The sequence below is a fragment of the Rattus norvegicus genome, chromosome 6 (genome assembly GCF_021556685.1).
Source record: "Rattus norvegicus strain SHRSP/BbbUtx chromosome 6, alternate assembly SHRSP_T2T, whole genome shotgun sequence".
NCBI classification, from domain to species: Eukaryota; Metazoa; Chordata; class Mammalia; order Rodentia; family Muridae; genus Rattus; species Rattus norvegicus.
This window is the reverse complement of record NC_141539.1, coordinates 16406376-16428097: the sequence shown is the minus strand read 5'-3', so window position 1 is coordinate 16428097 and position 21722 is coordinate 16406376. Positions and strand designations below refer to the sequence as shown.

Here is a 21722-nt window from a genome sequence, read left to right as displayed (position 1 = left end):
ACCTCTTCCTAGGAAGGACTGAGTCTCAGTCAAGGATCACCGACCTCTAAAGGAAGTTTCCTGTCAGACATACAGTGTGGAAACACAACAAAAACTCAAAAACCACAGACTATGTAAAGCTAGAATAATAAAAAAGATAGCTACTAGACTCTTATTAATGTCTTCAAGTGATAACAAGAAATTTTACCCATAAAACATCACAAAATCAACAGTAGGAGAAAGGACTTTTCTCTTTCTCATTTATTCTAATAATAGTGTATTTGATCTTCAAAGATTAATTATCATTTGAACATGGTGGTACGTACCAGCACACCTAAGAGGCTGAGGCAGGAAGATGACAAGTTTGAGGCTAACCTGGTTTACACACTGAGAGCTTGTCTCAAAAATAAATCAATTAAAACTTAGAAAAAAATTCTAAATTTTATATAAATTTATATAGTATGCATTTATATACCATATAGTAAATATATATAAATATGATATATAAATTTATATTTTATATCACAAAAAATTAAATAGTCGATCCATATGTTGGAAACAGCACATTCTGAGACCTTTTAGAAAGCTTCCTTTGTACAGAAAAAATTGCAAATGTACACACGGACACGTGCACAAGCATGCAAACACACAGCATGCAAACACACAGCATGCAAACACACAGCATGCAAACACACAGCATGCAAACACACAGCATGCAAACACACAGCATGCACTTGCCTGTTTTCTTCCTGGACTTCAATTAGACTCTTCTGCAGAAAATGAAGCACTGAAACAGAGAGACAGCAGTGACAACCAGAACGCCAACCTGAGTATCAGCTTTGGTGCTAGAACATTTTTTTTTTTTCTTTTTGGTTCTTTTTTTTCGGAGCTGGGAACTGAACCCAGGGCGTTGCGCTTCCTAGGCAAGCGCTCTACCACTGAGCTAAATCCCCAACCCCGGTGCTAGAACATTTTAAAACATCTACCACAAATGATGTCATGGACAAGCAGAAGCTTCAGCATCATGGTCTACTTTAGTTAGGCGGAGTACATAGTACTGCCAAGAAATTTAAGGGAGTCAGTTCTAAAACAACTCAGAGAAAGTGTCACCCCTTAGAGCAAAGGAAATATCAAGACTCACCGTTTTGAAGCAGGTTGACAACACTTGCTCTACCTGCAGGTGGGAAAATAACAATGCTAAGGAGTTTTGCCAAAATGAACATTTAAAAACAATAATGTAATCACAGATGTTACTCAGGCACTGAGGAAGTGCTGGCTTACCCAGGTTAAAGTTCTCCATGCAGGAAGATATGTTATCCATTACTTTTCTATAAGAATGTAAGTCAGCAGTATCTAATTCTTCTTGAAGATGAAAAGTAAAACTGTGTGCAGCCTCATTTAGAAAACATTCAGGTAGGCCATTGAGCGAGCTGCAGAAAAGAATCAAAGGATGTGAAAACCTTACATCACTAGGTTAAGTGTGGAGGGCCAGAACCATACAAATGTTAAATACTGAACCACACCTGCAAAATACAGTCCGAAAATTATAACCTCACAGTTATTGTGACATCCCATGATTAATATGACCTCATATGGTTATTATGATTTCAGTTGTTATGACGTCAGACGATTACTGTGACATCACAATTGTTATGATCTAACACAGTTATGGCCTGTTCTCTTGACCCCAGTTATTATGACCTCATATAGTTATTATGACCTCAAATAGTTGTTATGACCTCAGTTGTTATGACTTCACAGAATTATTGACATCATAGAGTTATTATGACCTCATAGTTGTTATGAACTGACACAGTTACTATGACCTCAGTTATTATGACCTCCACACCAGTGAAATTCCCTGGCCTACCATTTCTCACCTGTCTCCCTGGCTCCATTTTGCTAATTCTGACCCCCAAGCTCTTCTCAATGGAGTATCCAGAGCAACAATACTAAAGTACCATGCATCACAATTAGCATGGCTTTACCACATGATGCTGGCTTTTCTATTTTCCTCTTAGAAAATAAGATTCAGGGGGTTGGGGATTTAGCTCAGTGGTAGAGCGCTTGCCTAGCAAGCGCAAGGCCCTGGGTTCAGTCCCCAGCTCCGAAAAAAAGAAAAAAAGAAAAAAAAAAAAAAAAAGGAGGTTTCAAAAAGAAAAATGGAACCTGTTTATTCATTTAACCCCAGTTCCTAGAAATATGCTTAAAGCACAGTTAAGTGCTCAGCAAGAATTTTCTTAATATAAAAACTAAACTGTTGTCAAATTTAGTCGAATTAAATCAAAACAAAGAAGTTCATTGCTTTTCCAGAAGAAATTAATTCCAAAAACAGGAATATCTTGAAAAAGAACACTCAGTAGAAAAGTAACTCATTCTGTAACTGAGTCACATTATCAAATAGTTTATGAAAGAGTGGGATTGGTTCAAATACAGTCTAAAACAGTCACGCTCACATGATAAAAAATGCATAATGGCGACACATAATCCAAATATGAAGGGAACTACATGAGCCAACAGGCTAGGGATACAGAGGTCCTTTGTGACAGAAAGTGGCTGGGTATAAAATTAACTCAAATAAATCAGTAGCCTTCCTCTACACAAAAGAGAAACAAGCTGAGAAAGAAATTAGGGAAACGACACCCTTCATAATAGTCCCAAATAATATGAAATACCTTGGTGTGACTTTAACCAAGCAAGTGAAAGATCTGTATGATAAGAACTTCAAGCCTCTGAAGAAAGAAATTGAAGAAGACCTCAGAAGATGGAAAGATCTCCCATGCTCATGGATTGGCAGGATTAATATAGTAAAAATGGACATTTTACCAAAAGCGATCTACAGATTCAATGCAATCCCCATCAAAATACCAATCCAATTCTTCAAAGAGTTAGACAGAACAATTTGCAAATTCATCTGGAATAACAAAAAACCCAGGATAGCTAATACTATCCTCAACAATAAAAGGACTTCAGGGGGAATCACTATCCCTGAACTCAAGCAGTATTACAGAGCAATAGTGATAAAAACTGCATGGTATTGGTACAGAGACAGACAGATAGACCAATGGAATAGAATTGAAGACCCAGAAATGAACTCACACACCTATGGGCACTTGATTTTTGACAAAGGAGCCAAAACCATCCAATGGAAAAAAGATAGCATTTTCAACAAATGATGCTGGTTCAACTGGAGGTCAACATGTAGAATGCAGATTGAACCATGCTTATCACCCTGTACAAAGCTTAAGTCCAAGGGGATCAAGGACCTCCACATCAAACCAGACACACTCAAACTAATAGAAGAAAAAGTGGGGAAGCATCTCGAACACATGGACACTGGAAAAAATTTCCTGAACAAAACACCAATGGCTTAAGCTCTAAGATCAAGAATCAACAAATGGGGTCTCATAAAACTGCAAAGCTTTTGTAAGGCAAAGGACACTGTGGTTAGGACAAAACGACAACCAACAGATTGGGAAAAGATCTTTACCAATCCTACAACTGATAGAGGGCTTATATACAAAATATACAAAGAACTCAAGAAGTTAGACCGCAGGGAGACAAATAACCCTATTGAAAAATGGGGTTCAGAGCTAAACAAAGAATTCACAGCTGAGGAATGCCGAATGGCTGAGAAACACCTAAAGAAATGTTCAACATCTTTAGTCATAAGGGAAATGCAAATCAAAACAACCCTGAGATTTCACCTCACACCAGTGAGAATGGCTAAGATCAAAAACTCAGGTGACAGCAAATGCTGGCGAGGATGTGGAGAAAGAGGAACACTCCTCCATTGTTGGTGGGATTGCAGACTGGTAAAACCATTCTGGAAATCAGTCTGGAGGTTCCTCAGAAAATTGGACATTGAACTACCTGAGGACCCAGCTATACCTCTCTTGGACATATAGCCAAAAGATGTCCCAACATATAACAAAGACACATGCTCCACTATTTTCATAGCAGCCTTATTTATAATAGCCAGAAGCTGGAAAGAACCCAGATGCCCTTCAACAGAGGAATGGATACAGAAGATGTGGTACATCTACACAATGGAATAATACTCAGCTATCAAAAACAATGACTTTATGAAATTCATAGGCAAATGGAGGGAACTGGAAAATATCATCCTGAGTGAGGTAACCCAATCACAGAAAAGAACACATGGTATGCACTCATTGATAAGTGGATATTAGCCCAAATGCTTGAATTACCCTAGATGCACAGAACACATGAAACTCAAGAAGGATGATCAAAATGCAAATGCTTCACTCCTTCTTTAAAAGGGGAACAAGTATACCCTTGGCAGGGAATAAGGAGGCAAAGTTTAGAACAGAGGCAGAAGGAACACCCATTCAGAGCCTGCCCCACATGTGGCCCATACATATACAGCCACCCAATTAGACAAGATGGATGAAGCGAAGAAGTACAGGCTGACAGGAACCGGATGTAGATCTCTCCTGAGAGACACAGCCAGAATACAGCAAATACATAGGCAATGCCAGCAGCAAACCACTGAACTGAGAACGGGACCCCCACTGAAAGAATCAGAGAAAGGACTGAAAGAGCTTGAAGGGGCTTGAGACCCCATATGAACAACAATGCCAAACAACCAGAGCTTCCAGGGACTAAGCCACTACCTAAAGACTATACATGGACTGACCCTGGACTCTGACCTCATAGGTAGCAATGAATATCCTAGTAAGAGCACCAGTGGAAGGGGAAGCCCTTGGTCCTGCTAAGACTGAACCCCCAGTGAACGAGATTGTTGGGGGGAGGGTGGTAATGGGGGGAGGATGGGGAAGGGAACACCCATGTAGAAGGGGAGGGGGAGGGGCTAGGGGGATGTTGGCCCAGAAACCGGGAAAGGGAATAACATTCTAAATGTAAATAAGAAATACTCAAGTTAATTCAAGTTAATAAAAAAAAAAAAAAAAAAAAAAAAAAAAAAAAAAAAAGCTCATACAGTTAGTTGGAAACAAGGAGTCAAAGTCCAGAAATTTCATTTTATAATATCTTATAGGCACGATATAATGTCTGTAGCATATATGATAATACAAACATACTTTGTTAAATAAATATATAAAAATAAAAAAAATTTAAAAAAAAAGAACTGACCCCGAAGCCAAGGAACAGTGGCCTTCAAACTTGTAAACAGAATAAATGCAAGCTATATTTTTAAATCCTGTGACCTGAGGTTTTTGCTTTCTAAAGCCCCTCAGACAAACACATAGATGAAATTTGTAGCAATATACTTTAGTTTAATTTTATCAGAACAGTGTATGAATTTTCCTTAACTTGCTTTTCTTTTCCTTTCTTCTTTTAAGTGCTGAGAATGGAACCCAAGGCCTTCTACCTACGAGGTAGGTAAGCATGCTACCTACCATCAAGTGTGTCCCAGTCCCTGGCTATTCTTTGTAGCATTCAATGTATCTCCCTTCTTTTTCCTTACCTTGCCAAAACTTTCTTCAAGGGGTTCTTCAGAGTCAAGGAAAAATAAATGCTTGCTAAAATATCCAAACAACGTTGAATAATGGGATCGCACACACCGTTTTTATCGACCTTCTCCAGGAGAGGCACAATCTATAATTTTAAAAAAAAAATATTTTTTCTAATGTCAAATACAACAAACTTATTATTTTAAGTCATTTTTCTGTTCTTTGAAGGGAAGAGGGATAATTATAACCTTGAACTTTCGATCCTCCTACTTCTACGTCCTGAAGAGTTGAGACTACAAGCAGGTCTGATTTATGTGCTGCTGAGGATCAAACCCAGGGCCTTATACATGCAAGCACTCTACCAACCAGGCTACATATCCACTCTGAGTCCAAGTTTATAAGCCTTTAACACAAACACCTCCCTCTTCACTTCCTGAAGAACTTCCACTGAGAGTCACATGCCTAAGGATGCCAACAAAGAAAATCTACAGCATTCTTTAAAAGTGAGTAATATATTTAACTGGTTTCAAAATAGGTATGCATGTGTGGAAAGTCTAAATGCTGAAAGACAAACAAGAACAATCTAGACTTTAACTTTCAAATCTGTCTGCTAAAAAGTTTTAAAGATTCAAAATTAATATAAATAATGGTTTAAAAAATATCTGCACAAAAATTGTACACAGTTGTCTCCTATCTATTTATAGTCCCAATGTCAGTAGAAGCTAGCTACTGTTTCTATTGCTGCTCTGAATCAAAGGACCTTAAACAATGAACAGAAAAACTATCATTTGATGACAAATTACCATTATTAAGTAACTGCAACCAAAGCTGTCAGCTAATTTTTAAAATCTATACTAGCATGAGAATATTCAAAACACACCCATGAACAAAATCTTGGCTTTACCTGTTTAACAGAGTGGATTTGTGACACCCCATCTGTGAGCTGTACACAATGTAACAGCAAAGAGGCTAGATTTTTCCCTTCCACATCAGCAAAAGCTAAGAAATACAAACAAAAATTTCAGTGATGTAACTACACATGGATTAATAGTACCTTTCTTATACATTCTGCAAAATTGAGAAGGATAGAAAGCAGGACAGTGAGATGGGTTAGAAAGTAAGTCATTTGCTAACAAGCCTGACCCTAAGTTTCTCTCTCTCTCTCTCTCTCTCTCTCTCTCTCTCTCTCTCTCTCACACACACACACACACACACACACACACACACACACACACACACACACAAGTCCCAAGTCATAGTCCATCACTAAGGGAAGTCAGGACAGGGATCTGGAGGCAGGAACCAAAGCAAAGACAATGGAAGCAACACTGCTTCTGGTTGCTTCATATGGGTTACTAAATTTGTTTTTCTTATATAACACTGAACCACCTGTTCACGACACTACCTACACTGACCTGGGTCCTCTCACATCATTAACAAGAAAACTGACCCCTAGCACACATATACATACAGACTTGCCCACAGACCAATCTGATAAGAAATACTGTCTCAGTTGAGGTTTCTTCTTCCCAAATGACTCTAACTCCTGTCAAACTGACAAAAAAATTAACCAGCACACACACATAAATAATAATAAAATTAAAATAGATATAGGGCCTCTGCTGCTGAAAGCACTTGCTGTTCTTGCAGAGGATCACATACATCTCAGAGTTTCCAGGTCCTGATGACAGACAGTCAGTGCAGCAAACTGCATTTCTCTTTTCTTCTTCACGCCCATCTTAAACGCGATGAACAGCAGTCTCTGTCAGAAAGAAGAACTTAAGGCAGTGGTCCAGTGGAGGGTTTCTCCTGCAACACAGCGGCATTGGGGCCATGTGAGTCTTTTTGAGGATGCTGTGATGTGCACTATAGGGTGCTTAGTGCCTCCCCAGTCTGCACCCCATTAGATGCCAGGAACATCTTACTACCAGCAAATTATGATGACCAATAGATGCCTCCCAACAATGCTACTATTGGAGGGCATAACTGCCCCAGGCTGAGTGAGAATCACTGAGCATAGGATATCAAGTTTGCAAAACAAAAACTGTGGGATTTTTATTTGCTTGTTTGTTTAGGGTTTTTACTACTGTTGCTTGGAGTAGAGTTGTCCTTAAATTAGAATCTTTGAAAGAGAGGGGTTTTTTTTGTTTTGTTTTGTTTTGTTTTGTCCCACTGAAGTATTAGCAATTCAACAAAATCTTTGGAGACAGATTCCAGCTTAAATCAAAGGAAGACCTCTATGGTCCAGTGGGCTACCTTCAGACCCTCCCAGGAAGAAAACGACTCGATACATTTCACATAAACTCCTGACATAGCTTCCTAACTGCCCCCCCACTCGCCTCCGAAGAATCCATTCTTGTCAGTCATCAATCTTTTAAAAACACTAACAAAGCCTAACCATGCACTTGCTTATAAACTTCCCAAAGGTTTCCCCTTGCATTAAGCAGAATTTAACTATTAATAGCCAAATTTGGATGTTTGGCCTGAAAACAATCTGGCCCGGGCTTTCTCGGCCATTCATTTCAAATGAATGTTCTGCCACCTTACGACCTGAGACTTCCAGATCTGACAAACAATGCTTTGTCCCACACATACGACAAGGTTTACTTTTTACTGTCTAGGGTTTTGATTTAATACCACCCACGAGCTTTCTTTAACACTACCAATGCCATCACTCTGATACATAGAACACTTGCATTATTTCTTCACAGCACTTATTACTACCTAAAATTACGCTAACTTGCACACCTTATAATGCCTATTTTTCCTAGCAGTAAACTCCATAAAGGTTGCAATGAATTAATTTAATGGTTGTGGTCAGCGTTTTAGTTCTCAACTCCTTAACCGTTCAGGCATGTATATACTAAATGCTTTATAAAAAATTGGTGAACTAAACCAAGAAATGCTTAATTAACATTTACTAGAGATACTATGGGAGGGACATATATAATTTTAATAGAAGAAAGGTGGGCTATCTGCTACCTAAAAGGACACGCTACAGCAAAGTGACTGACTGCTCCAGAAATTAAAGAATTTATAGTCCATTTGGGCAGCAAGTCAATACAGTAAGGGCAAATGAACAGTCAACCAAAAAAGTTAAGAATGAACACAGCTAGACAGAGAGACAACAAGAAAGAATTTGAAGTTCTGGGTTAATTTTGGGAAATAATTTCCCAAACGAGCAGGCAGCGTTGAAAGTACTGAGGACAGAAACTGAGGGGACACTTCTGATTTTAAATGGCAGGTTTGCAGCAGTGTTTGATCCCGGAATCCTAGGACTCGGTGATTCTGCGCGTTCGAGGGATAAACGTGTGTCGGGGTGAACTGGGCCTCCCCAATGCCGAAAATCACCCCCGTCCAGCCCGATGGGCGTCTGCCCATAGGTACCACTTGCTGGTTCCCTCCCATCCACATCTTCCCGACTCCCACGTACAGTCCGAAGACTGACAGAATGACAGATGAAAACGTGGTTAAAGGGCTGTCTCCATGGAGACCTCAGCGCCCAAAGCCACCGGCTGGCAATGTGGAAGGACCACGGCTGGCACCCTCGGGGTGGCCTGCAAGCGGTCCCAGTCGCGCTGTGGAGACTCGGTCCCACGCGCCCGCGCGCCAGGTGGCAGCACGCCCGCGAGCCAAACCTCGTGCCCGAGGACGTCTGTAAAGTGTCGCCACGTCTGGACGAGTCCCGGAAGCCCGTCAAGTCTACGGCGTCCAGGAGGATTCTAACGTGGTGCGCGTTCCACCACCGGTCCCGGAGCTGAGAGGCAGGTCCGGAATCTGACAAGGAAATATCACGAGAGTAGCCGAGTGCTGTTCCTCCAATCAGAAGTGCAGGGTGATCGTGACGTCATCAGAGAGGGCGTTTGCAAGGGGATTTGGATAGAGCGCGATTTCTCATTTTTTGATAAGCGTTCCTGTGATGGAGATTGGCGAGAACTGCGCACCCCTCACCTCTTTCTGGCTGGCAGGGCTGTAGCCTCCACACCCCTAGGCGTCAGGCCGACATTTCTGTCTCAACCCAGAGTTTTTACACTCACTCTGCCCAACGCAGAGATAGGCAAAAACTACCAGGGAGTGAACTGAAGCCACGAGTGATGACTTGAACTCCACTGTCCAAGCCTCGGAAGCCGTATCTTTTACACAAGTCACAAACTCTCTTGCAGTCTAGTCCTTTAAAAATGTGTAAGAACGGGCTGGAGAGATGGCTCAGCGGTTAAGAGTACCCGATTACTCTTCCAGAGGTCCTGAGTTCAATTCCCAGCAACCACATGGTGGCTCACAACCATCTGTAAAGAGATCCAAAGCCCTCTTCTGGTGTATCTGAAGACAGCTACAGTGTACTTATATATAATAAATGAATAAATCTTTTAAAAAAAATGTGTAAGAACCGGAGACCTATCACCTCAGTAAGGAGCTGAGGCAAGGGACAAGATTACAGAACTGACGGGGTTGGGGATTTAGCTCAGTGGTAGAGCGCTTGCCTAGGAAGCACAAAGCCCTGGGTTCAGTCCTCAGCTCCGAAAAAAAGAAAAGGAAAAAGATTACAGAACTGACAAGAGGCTGAAAAGGCCAGGATGGTGGCCTGGGCTCTGAGATGCATAGTTGGGGGGATCAAAGGGAAATTAGATTCATCAGGTGAATGGCTTTAAGCCTTTAATTCTTTTCTCAATTTTATGTTACTGTGCTTTGTGTTTCTTTGTGGTTTTGCCCCGTGATCACTAAACAGTAGCTTGGTTGATTTTGTGTATATTATCCACCAATTTGCATCTTTTATTGCTTTTCCGGCCATCCACCTAAAACTGGGTGATGATAGTTCTTTGACTCACTGTTAACATAATATGTCGTTCTCTACTGTGCTGCATTTGTGCTGATATTTATGAATTCTGGAGAATTCCAGAGCAGGGGGTGGGAGTAGGGAACACAGAGAGAGACTGGACTTGGCCAGGAATAGGGAAGCAGGACATAGAAAAAATCCTGTAGGCTATAAGGAGGATGCACAGCAGGGAAGCCAGTGAAGAGCAGCAGCTCGCAGCCGGGAGGATAGGGTAGAGGAGGAAGTGAAAAGGCCCAGGATACTAGTCTGTGCTCTGAGGCGCCTAACTAGGACATGTGGAAATGGACCAGAAGAGTTTGGAGGCTAGCATTGGCTTTGGTGTGCAATAGGTACATATAGGAGAAAGACTCTTCCTGACAGACAAAAACCATTTCTCAACTTCCTGAGGAACGCTGAAAATGTCAGTCAGCAATTCTAGAGTGCAGCATGAGCTGAACCAAGACTCATTTTGGACCAAGTCAGTGAGCCTGCCCTTTGGGGTTCCTGGGGTTCTCCTAACAGTAACAAAGTACAGATGGTCTAGCGGTCCTGAAATGATACAGTCAAAGGGTTTGGTCTGAGTTAATTTTCTCCACCAGCTAAAGAATTGAAAAGTAGGGAAAATCTGAAGTGCAACAGGTAGCAGAAAAGAAATCTCAAAACAACAGACAGAATCAGCCGTTGAAGAAAATCCCTACTCCCTGATCAAAAAAAAAAAAAAAAAAAAAAAAAAAGTATGGGAATTTCTGAGGGGGTTGGATACTGCTGGCCCTGGATAATGAGATTTGGTGAGACAATCAAGCCCCTCTATGCCAGCACACGGAGAGCCCCGCCTTTGGATGAGATGGAACAGAGAGCCTTCAAAGCCATGGAAGAGGCCACGGTGTCTGCCCAGCCCTGGCCCTCTTAGACATTACTAAGCCATTCCACTTGTTCATGCGGCGTTGTCTTGGGGATCGTCATACAGACCCTGGCAGCCTGGAAAAGATTGGTGGCAGATCTGAACAAGAAACTTGACCTGGGGGGTCGGGGATTTAGCTCAGTGGTAGAGCGCTTGCCTAGGAAGCGCAAGGTCCTGGGTTCGGTCTCCAGCTCCAAAAAAAAGAACCAAAAAAAAAAAAAAAAAAGAAAGAAACTTGACCTGGTCACAGCTGGATGGTCAGCAGTTTTGAGGGCCATTACTGCCACCACCTTGCTAGTAAGAAAAAAAGCTGATGGATTAACTTGAGCACATAAATGACAGTCCCACATTCTATTGAGACCCTCCAGGGATGGATGTCTAAGGCCCAGGTGATCCAATACCAAGCCCTGCTTTGGATCAACCCCACATTCGGTTCCACAAGACATCAACCCTCAACCCTGCCAGTGTCCGGCCAGATGACAACTCCTCAGGTCACCTGCATGCCTGTCTTGGGGTGACTGACCTGATCCAGTCCATCAAGCTTGATCTGACGGTGTGCGATTGGCAACTCTGGGTGAGGCCTTGTTCAGAGATGGAAGCAGCTTCATCCAAGATGGAGTATGGAGGGGCAAAAATGGCGACCTAAGATAGGACTGATTATCTGGGCACAGTCTTTAAGCAGGAGAACCTCATCCCAACAAGTTGAACTTTAGCTTTGACTCAAGCACTCCACTGGGGAAGACTAGGCTGTCACCATATACACCACCAGCAGCACATATGCTTTCTCCGTGGTCCATGTGATAGCTCTACGTAGAAAAAGAGGATTGTTAACCTTCGCAGGAAAGAAAAATAGAAAAGAAATCTTAGTCCTATTGGAAGCCATCTGGTTACCCAAGAAGGTGGCCATTGTCTATCATAAAGGACACCAGAAAGGGGATTCCCCCAGAAGCCAGAGGCAACAGAGTTGCTGACTTGGCTACCCCAAAAAGTGGCCTTAAAACCAGTGGGGACACTTCAATCTTGATAGCCCTGCCTGAGTCCCACTTCCTGGACCACCTGGCACGAGCTAAACAAGAACTGGCTACCCAGTATAAAGGAGGATGGTAGATGATGCAGGACAGACTGAGAAGGCATCAGACTTTGAGTCTCCACCACACCACCCAACTAGAGCCCACAAAAACTCCTGAACTCCTCAGACCCAGCTATTATGTTCCAAATTGGGAAGCCTGAATGAAGACACACTTTTAGATATGCCACCTGGGCTCAGGTAAATCCCTAAGGGGGAAGGAAGGTCCAACAAGAGGTCCAAGCTTGAGGAAATGGGCCTGGGGAACACTGGCAGTTTGACTTCACTGGAATTGGGCCTACTGGTTTGGCTATAAATATTTGCTGTCATCCGTAGACACCGTCTCAGGATGAGTGGAGGCCTATCCCACCCAAACAGCGACTGGTCCAATCGTTACTAAAAGATAACTTGTAGATTTGGACTGCCCCTAGCTTTGGAGTCTCAATGGCCCGCCTTCCATATCTCAAAGGTGTATTACAATCTTACAAAGATATTAAATATTAATTGGAAATTACAGTGTGTGTGAAGCCCACAAAGCTCATGTCAGGTAGAAAAGATGAATAGAACTCTTTAGGAGACTGACCAAATTGATCCAGGAAAGCTGACAGAATATTGGCCCAACTTCTTCCCATCCCCTGGGCAGGGCCTGATGTGCTCCTCGCTGGGAGGGGCTTCCTTCTGAAATTATGTTTGAGAGACACCTCCTATCCTCTCCAACTCTGAGAGACTCCCCAAGCAGAAATGTATGATCACTCCTCTTTTCAGTCCTTGAAGGCTTTGCAGGAAGCTCTTAGGGCCATTGACTGGACTGTGAAGGAGTCCTGACATCCCCTGCTTCCAAATCCACCTAGCAGTTCCAGCCAGGAGACTTGGTCTGGGTAAAGAGTTTCCCTGTCTCAACCTTGGAACCTGTCCAGAAGGGATCCTACCCAATTGTGTTAGGGTTTTACTGCTATGAACAGACACCAAAACCAATGCAAGTCTTATAAAGGAAAACATTTAATTGGGACTGGCTTACAGGTTCCGTGGTTCAGTCCATTATCATCAAGGCAGGAACATGGCAGCATCCAGGCAGGCGTGGTGCAGGAGGAGCTGAGAGTTCTGCATCTTCATCTGAAGGCTGCTAGCAGAAGACTGTCTTCCAGGCAGTTAGGATGAGGGTCTTAAAGTCTACGCCCACAGTGACACCTGAACCAACAAGGCCACACTTCCAAATAGTGTCACTCCCTGGACCAAATATATAAACCATGATACCAGTCATCCTCACTACCCTAACTGCTAAAAACATCAAAATAGTTGGTGTTGTCTCTTGAAAAAAGGCCACTGGTGATGATGACCTCACTTGGACCTCAGACCTCTTAAAGATAAGACTGGCCAGAGCTTACTAACGCAGGATACACAATCCCTGTTAGCCTCAAACCAGGATGCGGGAACTCAGAAAAACTGGATGGTAAACTGTTATCTACTGGGTAGATCTCTGCTCCCTAATGTCCTTTCCACTTGATTATGAGCATTAGCCCAACTATTGATTCTTAGTCTGACCAGGCTAAAAGTTGAACCCTGCATTCCCAACTGCATGGCCAACTACATCACAGAGAATGAACCCAGTTAAGCTACTGGTGCCCTGTGCCCCCCAGAATATAACAAATCCATCATTTGACTCATTCCTATAGAACCAAAGGGGAATGTGACCGGGCAAGACAGTGCAGAGGCTCCTGCACAGAGAATTACCAAACTCTACCCGAGGAGCCCAAGGTCAAGATGCCCCAGCTAACGCAGCTTCTGCTAAACTGCTTGCTTGTGCAAAGACCCCTGAAACTGCTGAGTGAGATGCCAGGACATGGTTTTCGCCTTTTTGCTGTGGACATGGGGACTACACTTAGTATCCAAACACCTGCATGTAGTCCCAGCTGGAGAGAAAAGGACTTTCAATGTACTATAAACTGTGTCTAAGTAACATACATAACTGAAACAAAAAAATTCTTGAAATATTAATCAGGAGCTCTCTGAGACTTTGTTTTCTTTTTTTTTTTCTTTTTTTCTTTTTCTTTTTTTTTTTTTTTTTTTTGGTTCTTTTTTTCGGAGCTGGGGACCGAACCCAGGGCCTTGCGCTTCCTAGGTAAGCGCTCTACCACTGAGCTAAATCCCCAGCCCCGAGACTTTGTTTTCTTAATTCTGCTAAACATAATTTTTATCATTTTACTTTGTAGTATAAAGGATTAAGCCTAAGGCCTCCTTCATTCTGAGCTACACTCTTCCACAGCTACATCCCCAGACCTTTGCCTTGTATGTTGAGACGGCGTCTCTCTCGTAGGATGTCTAGGTAACTTGTAGTCTTGCTGCTTCAGTCTTCCAAACAGCTGCAATTGCAGGTCTGTGACATCAGCTTTGGCAAATGCTTATTTTAATGTAGTAGTTTGTGTACATCACAGCACTTAAAAGGTGGAAGCAGAAGGACTGGGAATTCAGGTCCTTGACCTTGTAAAGAGTTCAAGGCTCTCCTGGACTACTTGAGCCTCTGTTGAAGCTGATCGTCAACTTGACAGGACCTAGGATCAACTAAGAGACAAGGGCATTCCTATAGTAAAGGATTGGTTAGACTGGGTTAGCCTCTTGGGCAGGGTGTTGGGATTGTCTAGATTAGGCTAATGAGGGGGTGACCCCCTTACTGAGGGTACACTGTTCTGGGGTCCAGGAAAAAGCAAGCTGAGCCCTAGCACTCACTGCTCTCTGCTTCCTGACAATGGGGTCAGTGTGATCAGCTTCACTAAACTCTCACCGCCGTGACTTCCCTTCACCAAACTCTCACCGCCATGACTTCCCCACAGTGATGGACTGTGAGCCCAAAGAAACCTCTTGGGGTGTTTTATTATAGAAGACAAGTGTCTAATACAACCTTGTCTCAAAACTTAAAAAAACAAAAAAACAAAAAAACAAACACTTTTTAAGGGCTAGGCATGAAGATGTGCGCCATTCGTGAGGCTAGCACTCGTGAGGCAGAGGCAGATGAATCTCTGTGAGTTCAAAGCCAGCCTGGTCTACATAGTGGGTTCCAGGACAGTCAGGGCTTTGTAGACAGATACGATTATAAAACAAACAAACAGAAAGAAACCATAAGGCCCAAAAGTATTTACGTATGTGTTAGTATGTATTGCTTCCAACCCACTACAGTGAGTATATATCTTTCAGTGGATCCCAACCATTTTATTTCTTACTAAATTATTGGAAACCACAAAACAGACATTGTGATCCTTCTGCCTACACAGTGGTAGAAAAAAATAACTGGAGCTTAGCTAAGATTGTGGCAGACATTTGCTGCTGTTTGAATAGACTGGACAAGTAGGAATCACCGAATAAAGATTTACAAGAGGTATGGACCCCAGGGCGAGGAAAGCATTCCACACAGAGAACAGGCAGTACCAAAGTCCTAGGGCAAGCACTTGCCTGCTGGGAGCCCAGCAAGGAACTTTGCTGCCTGGAGTCAAGAGCACAGAGTTGAGTTCTAGGAAATGAGATTAAAGGGTTCCTACCACGTAAAGCCTTCAGATCACTGTGAGAACTTGGACTTTTCCTGTTAAATGAAGTGGGGAGTCGTTCTGGGCAGAAAAGTAATGAGATCCAATTTACACTTCAGACGGATCACTGGAAGCACCTGGTTTGGAAGAGGCCCTAGTAAATGCAAGAAAATCAGTAGAGAGGCCTTCTGTGGACAGAGGAGTTCTAGACTATGAACTAGGAAGGTAGGCTTGACCCACCGGAGAGTGGGAAGAATGGACAGATGCCAGATAACAGAGTAGTAGTGCTAACAGAGGTTTTCAAAGGGTAGGATAGGGGTGGGGTGGGATGGGGTAATGAGCTTAAAAGCAAACAAACAAAGCTCTAAGGTTTCTGGCCTGAGCAATGAAAAGATGAAGCGGCATCTGTAGAGAGGTCGGGGCAGAAGTTTACTTGGAGCAGGTTTCACTAAAAACAGAGAAAGAAGAGGAACAGTCCAGACAAATCACAGCTGACATCTACACATTCAACCAGCTGTAGATAAAGAACATTTTGGAAGCAGGAAGAACAGGCCTGCACTGAACTCGTACACACTTTTTACTGTTCCCTACACAATGCAGTATGACAACTATTTGCATAGCATTTATACTGGATTGGGTACTACCCATAATATACAAGTGATTCAAACTGCATGGAATAATGTACTCGGGTTATATTGAGATCTACATTCTAGATTCTAGATACAGAGCAAGTGAACATCCTCAGATTTTGACAGTGTTTTGCAGGAGTCCTAACGTGATTCCTTTATAGAGGAGTGACTCCTGGAGAAAGCAGAGACCAAAAAAAAATGTTGGTTTTAAAGGTTGAAATCATAACCCATTTGGGGAAAACAGTTTTTTTTTGGGGGGGTGGGAACAAAGCTGCTTTTATAAGTTGTAACGGATTTAAAGTATTTAGATTTTTCAAAACATGGTGTCATGAATCTGAATCATGTTTTTGTTTTTATTTTAGTTTTTTTGTTTGTGTGTTTGTTTGTTATTTTTAAATAACTGAGACCAGAGAGATGGCTCTGCGGGCAACTGTGCTTGCTGCCAAGCCTAGTGACCCACAATGGTGAAAGGAGAGAGCCAATTCCCAGAATCTGTCCTCTTCTACAATGTTCTTGTGCACATGTGCACACAAGAATAAGAACTTAACAAGGAAGTAACTATTGTGTTTCTAAAAATCTATTCCAGGAGATGTTTAAAGGATTTTAGGAGTGTTTGCAATGGTAAATAAAATTATATATATATATGTGTGTGTGTGTGTGTGTGTGTGTGTGTGTGTGTGTGTGTGTGTGTGTAGATTACTTTTATGATTTTTATCTATCCATTTCTACAGTGTCATTTAAGTTTGTTTTCATCTAAACTTTAAGATGTAAGACAATGGGGGCTGGAGAGGTGGCTCAGAGGTTAAGAGCACTGACTGCTCTTCCAGAGGTCCTGAGTTCAAATCCCAGCAACCACATGGTGGCTCACAACCATCTACAATTAGGTCTGGTGCCCTCTTCTGGCCTGCAGTTGCATACATGCAGGCAGAAAGCTGTATGATGTATACATAATAAATGCATAAATTAAAAAAAAAAGATGTAAGACAATGAGAGTCGCTCCAAGTCTGAGGCTGGGCTGGTTAGCACAGTAAGTTCTTCTGGGCTATACAGAGCTACATAGCAAGACTGTCAAGAAAGAAGGAGGAAGAGAAAGAGGTGGAGGGAGGAGGAGGGGGAGGGGGGGGGAAAGAGAGGAGAAAACAATGACCTGGGGGTTTGACTCAATGTGGAACACATGCCTAGCATGTTTGAGGCCCTGGATTCCATCTGTAGAAAATGAATTTCCTTTAGTTAAAGAAAGACGGTTTTTGTTGTTCTTTTTTTAAATAGTAGAATGTTTTCAGATACAATTAATTTTTGCACGCAGAAGGACATTTGAATAATGAAGTTCATCATTCACAGGCTCAAGAAAAGGTTTTAATTGCCAGCACAATTGCCACCTGTATGTAAAGCCAACCTTGAGAACCAGGACAACTGGCCAGCGAGGTTCTCATACAAATAATTACTCAGAAAGCATAATAGAGCTTACCCGCTTTGTAAACATCACTGTTATTTCCTCAGATGAACTGATGAGATGAGAGCCGAACCAAAGCTGTGCAAATACATGGCTTGGGCTGAGCTCAGGTTTCTATTCTAACCACCCCTAGGCCTAGTCCTGGAAGCCTCTGTACAATCTAATCGTCCAAGCTGAATGATTCAATCCAGCCTTTCTCAATTTCTGACTGAATTGCTCCCCCCAGCCTCATAATAACCCTGGCAATATGTTCTAATCTTTTGACTGGTTCTCATTGTCTGGCTAGTTTATCTTGACTTGTGTTTAGTTTTTTCTCTCTTCAACCTGTTTCTGTAAAGCTGTCCTAGTAAAGCTGCCACACACACACACACACACACACACACACACACACACACACACACATCACATCACATATCACATACCACATACCACATTCTCAATGCTCTTAAGAAGCCTCTCAGGGCTGGGGATTTAGCTCAGTGGTAGAGCGCTTACCTAGGAAGCGCAAGGCCCTGGGTTCGGTCCCCAGCTCCGAAAAAAAGAACCAAAAAAAAAAAAAAAAAAAAAAAAAAGAAGCCTCTCTTTCCTGTGCTCACGTGAGTTGGGCATATCCTATCTCTGACTCATTCTGTCAAATCTTTCTCCAATTCATCACTTTGTCTGCCTCTCAATTAGATGTCCCTTTCAAATATGGCTGCTTCCTTCTACATACTAGCCTTACCTTCATTGTTAAGGATTAAAGGTATGTACTAAGGGTGTGTCTGCATTCTAGACAGATCATACAAAAATGCAGGGAGTGTCTGCACTCTGGCAGATCATATCTTTGCATGTGATCCCTTGCCAGAGCAGCCGTGTTGCTAGATTAAAGTGACAGCAACACTGTCCAACTTGGAAGATCTCCTCAACACTCCTGAAGGCACTGACTGCTATAAACTTCCTCATGCTTGAGGACCAGGCTGGACATCACTTCTTGAATGAAATGTCCCTCTCCTTTTGTTGTCGTTGGTTTATTTCCTCAGAGCACTGTCACTTTGTCAATATATAGAACTTAGTTCTGCACGTTCGATAGGCCCCCTGCTAAGTTAGGATTTCCCAGTACAGAGACCATCTTTAAATTCCTGGCGACTGAGCTGTGCCAAGCATAACTAGCTCCACGAACATTGCGCTGAGTTAAAGCAAGGCCAGTGAGTTCCCTGCAGTTTTAGTGCCCAGAGATGCCTGCCTTCTTCACCACTGTGTGGCAGCAAAGCAGGAATTCTTGCCCTTTAGATGTCAGCCAGCATGAATATTCAAGTTGAAGACACTCATTGTCGTGAGAATTCCTGACGAGAGGTAAATAACATCCGGTCCCTTCTCATAAGGTCCCAATGACGAAGGAAAGTCCCATTCCACCCAAGTTCAGCTTGGGAACCAGTGGATTTCCTACACTTACAAAGCATACAAATATGCTCATGTGTACACATAAACTAAGAAATAGTAATGATAATTTTTAAAAAGTGTGTGCATTTTTTGTCCATTAAGACCTTACCCCAGGGGTTGGGGATTTAGCTCAGTGGTAGAGCACTTGCCTAGCAAGCGCAAGGCCCTGGGTTTGGTCCCCAGCTCTGAAAAAAAGAAAAAAAGAAAAAAAAAAAAAAAAAAAAGACCTTACCCCAGTTGTCCTGGAACTCACTGTGTAGGCCAGATCTCGAATTCACAGAGCTCCACCCAGGTGCTGGGATTAAAGGAGTGTATCACTGCTCGCCAGCAAGACCTGTCCATATATAATTGCTATATTGAAACACCTCAGGTACATAAAAAAAAATTTAAGTCCTTTTTTACACTGTGTTATTGTCATCTTAAAATAGGACTGGGTTATGAAAACACGTATGGACTTAAGATGCATAGCTTCAAACCAGGGGAAACACCTATCCATTGCAATCACAATCCTCAGTTGTGCATGATTCCTGAGTGCATCCAAACCCAGATTAGCAGCACAGTGACAAATAAGAACAGCAGTAAGGCCCAGCGATCTTTACCCTCCAGCAGGACTGGGGGAAGAGCCCAGAAAACAGCTATCTGGGGGCATCTTTTAAAAACGTGTGTGAGGGATGGCCTGCACATGTGTCAGTGTGCCACATGTGTGCCTGGTGCCCATGAGAGGAGAGGAGAGAGCACCAGGTGCCCTGGAAATGGAGCTGTGGGTATTTGGGGACCACCATGTGGTCCTTTGGAAAAGTGATCAATGCTGCTAACCAGAGCCATCTCTCCAACTCATAACTGAGGCATTTTTAGGCATCAGTGAACGTAGTTAATTAACACTTTCGATGTTTCAAAGGCAACATTCAGTTCACCTCTTAGGACACGGGGAGAGGTAGAAACCCTGAGTGCATGAAGTCCTAAGTGAATGTGTATTGTTGACATGAGCCAACCATGTGAAGGGACATAACCTCAGACCCCATGGGAAGATGAAAAACTCCACCTCCGTCACACCTTGGCACACGCGTGATGAGGCTCAGAGGAACGGCAAAGCCTTCCTTTGGTCCATGTACAGTTGTTGCTGGTACACACAGAATATCTCCACCATAGCTTCCTCTCCCTGGATGTTTAAGGCCTGAAGACTTCCCCCTACAGAGACTGTCCCTACCCAGAATTGCTAAAACTCCCTCGTGCACAGCCATATGCATCAACCCCAGCTCACTGTTCACTGTATATAATAAACACGCCGAGGTTCATGGGTGCAGAGGTTTCTCCATCAGACGGCCCAAGTCAGCCGTCCCGGTTTTTCTTTGTGTGCCTGTCCTTTCTTTGCCACCTCGTCAACCTAGGCAGGTCCATCCCCGGAAGAAAGTCTGTAAAGTAGGGCCATTTTACTTTAATTACAATATTTTACAAAAACCCTATCTTCCTGAGCAACCGAGTGCTGTCACCTGATTGGCCCCTGATACTGCCCCTGTGGCCATATTAACTCAGTGTTGTCAAATTAATTTTGAAGCTCACACAGACATCTGCCCACTTTGGCTGGATTGGACTTGGACTGGGTGGGACTCCGAATGCCAAAACAAATAGGAATTTTGAGTCAGGGGATCCCAGGGAAAGATGGGGCTGGCAGACAGTAACGAAAACAGCTGGGCACTCCTGGAGCACTTACCAGGAGCACCCACCCTTACCCACCTTGACTTGTCATTTCAGTTCCCACACAAACCCCTTGGCCTCTTGCTGTCACATTTTGCGAATCAGAAAACAATTTGTCTATGAATTAAGTGAAAGGATTGAATAATTAAAAAAAAAATGCCCTCGCACACTCGTGGTCCCAGTGCTGGGAGGTGGAGGCACATGGGTCTCTGGGATTCACTGGCCAGAATTCCAGGCTAATCAGAGGCCTTGTCTCAAAACCCAAGGTGAATGGTGCTGGGGAGAGGAGGTAGATATCCAAAATTGTCCTTTGGCTTCAACATGCATATGCACGTGCACACACATACATGTAGACACATCCACACACACAAAACACCTTAGCATGGAATTTTAGTATTGGGTAGTAAAATGTTTACCTTCCATTTAAAAAAAAATTCCTGCAAGGCCACGGAGAGTGGCTGACATATTTGGGAGTGAAGTAGGAAGACCAGGAGTTCAAGATCCTTCTCAAGTAGAATGGGTTCAAGGTAACCAGGGCTACATGGGAGCCCCATCTCCAGTAAATAACAAAGTTGGTAAATAAGTGCAAAGGGCTGGCAAGATGGCTGGGTAGGGACAAGATAGTTGGGTAGGTACAAGATGGCTGGGTCGGTAAGGGCTCTTGCTGCTAGCCTGAGTAAAATCTCCAGAACACACATGGTGGAAGGAGAGAAGTGACTCCTGAAAGCTGTTCTCTGACTCACACACATCTGCATGCACACACGTACACACATCCTTCGTTGCTATATCGGTATGAGAATTAAATGAGATTGTATAT

The 21722-nt window shown here is 42.9% G+C and overlaps 1 protein-coding gene across 9 annotated transcripts in view; it reads right to left on the bottom strand.

Annotated features, from left to right (window-relative positions):
• Thada (THADA, armadillo repeat containing) overlaps positions 1 to 9178 on the bottom strand; it is a 300575-nt gene extending 291397 nt beyond the window's left edge. For 7 of the 9 annotated variants that reach the window (XR_015621847.1, XR_015621846.1, XR_015621848.1 and 4 more), the window contains 7 exon segments: positions 9053 to 9178; positions 7077 to 7223; positions 6319 to 6413; positions 5429 to 5559; positions 1261 to 1409; positions 1121 to 1153; positions 718 to 766 (listed from right to left, as the gene is read on the bottom strand). Coding sequence is in view for 6 of the 9 variants with exons in the window: in NM_001191769.2 (NP_001178698.1) it covers positions 718 to 766; positions 1121 to 1153; positions 1261 to 1409; positions 5429 to 5559; positions 6319 to 6413; positions 7077 to 7152 (533 nt within the window). In the remaining 3 variants the exon portion in view is untranslated. 9 annotated transcript variants of the gene reach the window in all.
• Positions 9179 to 21722: the final 12544 nt, after the last annotated feature.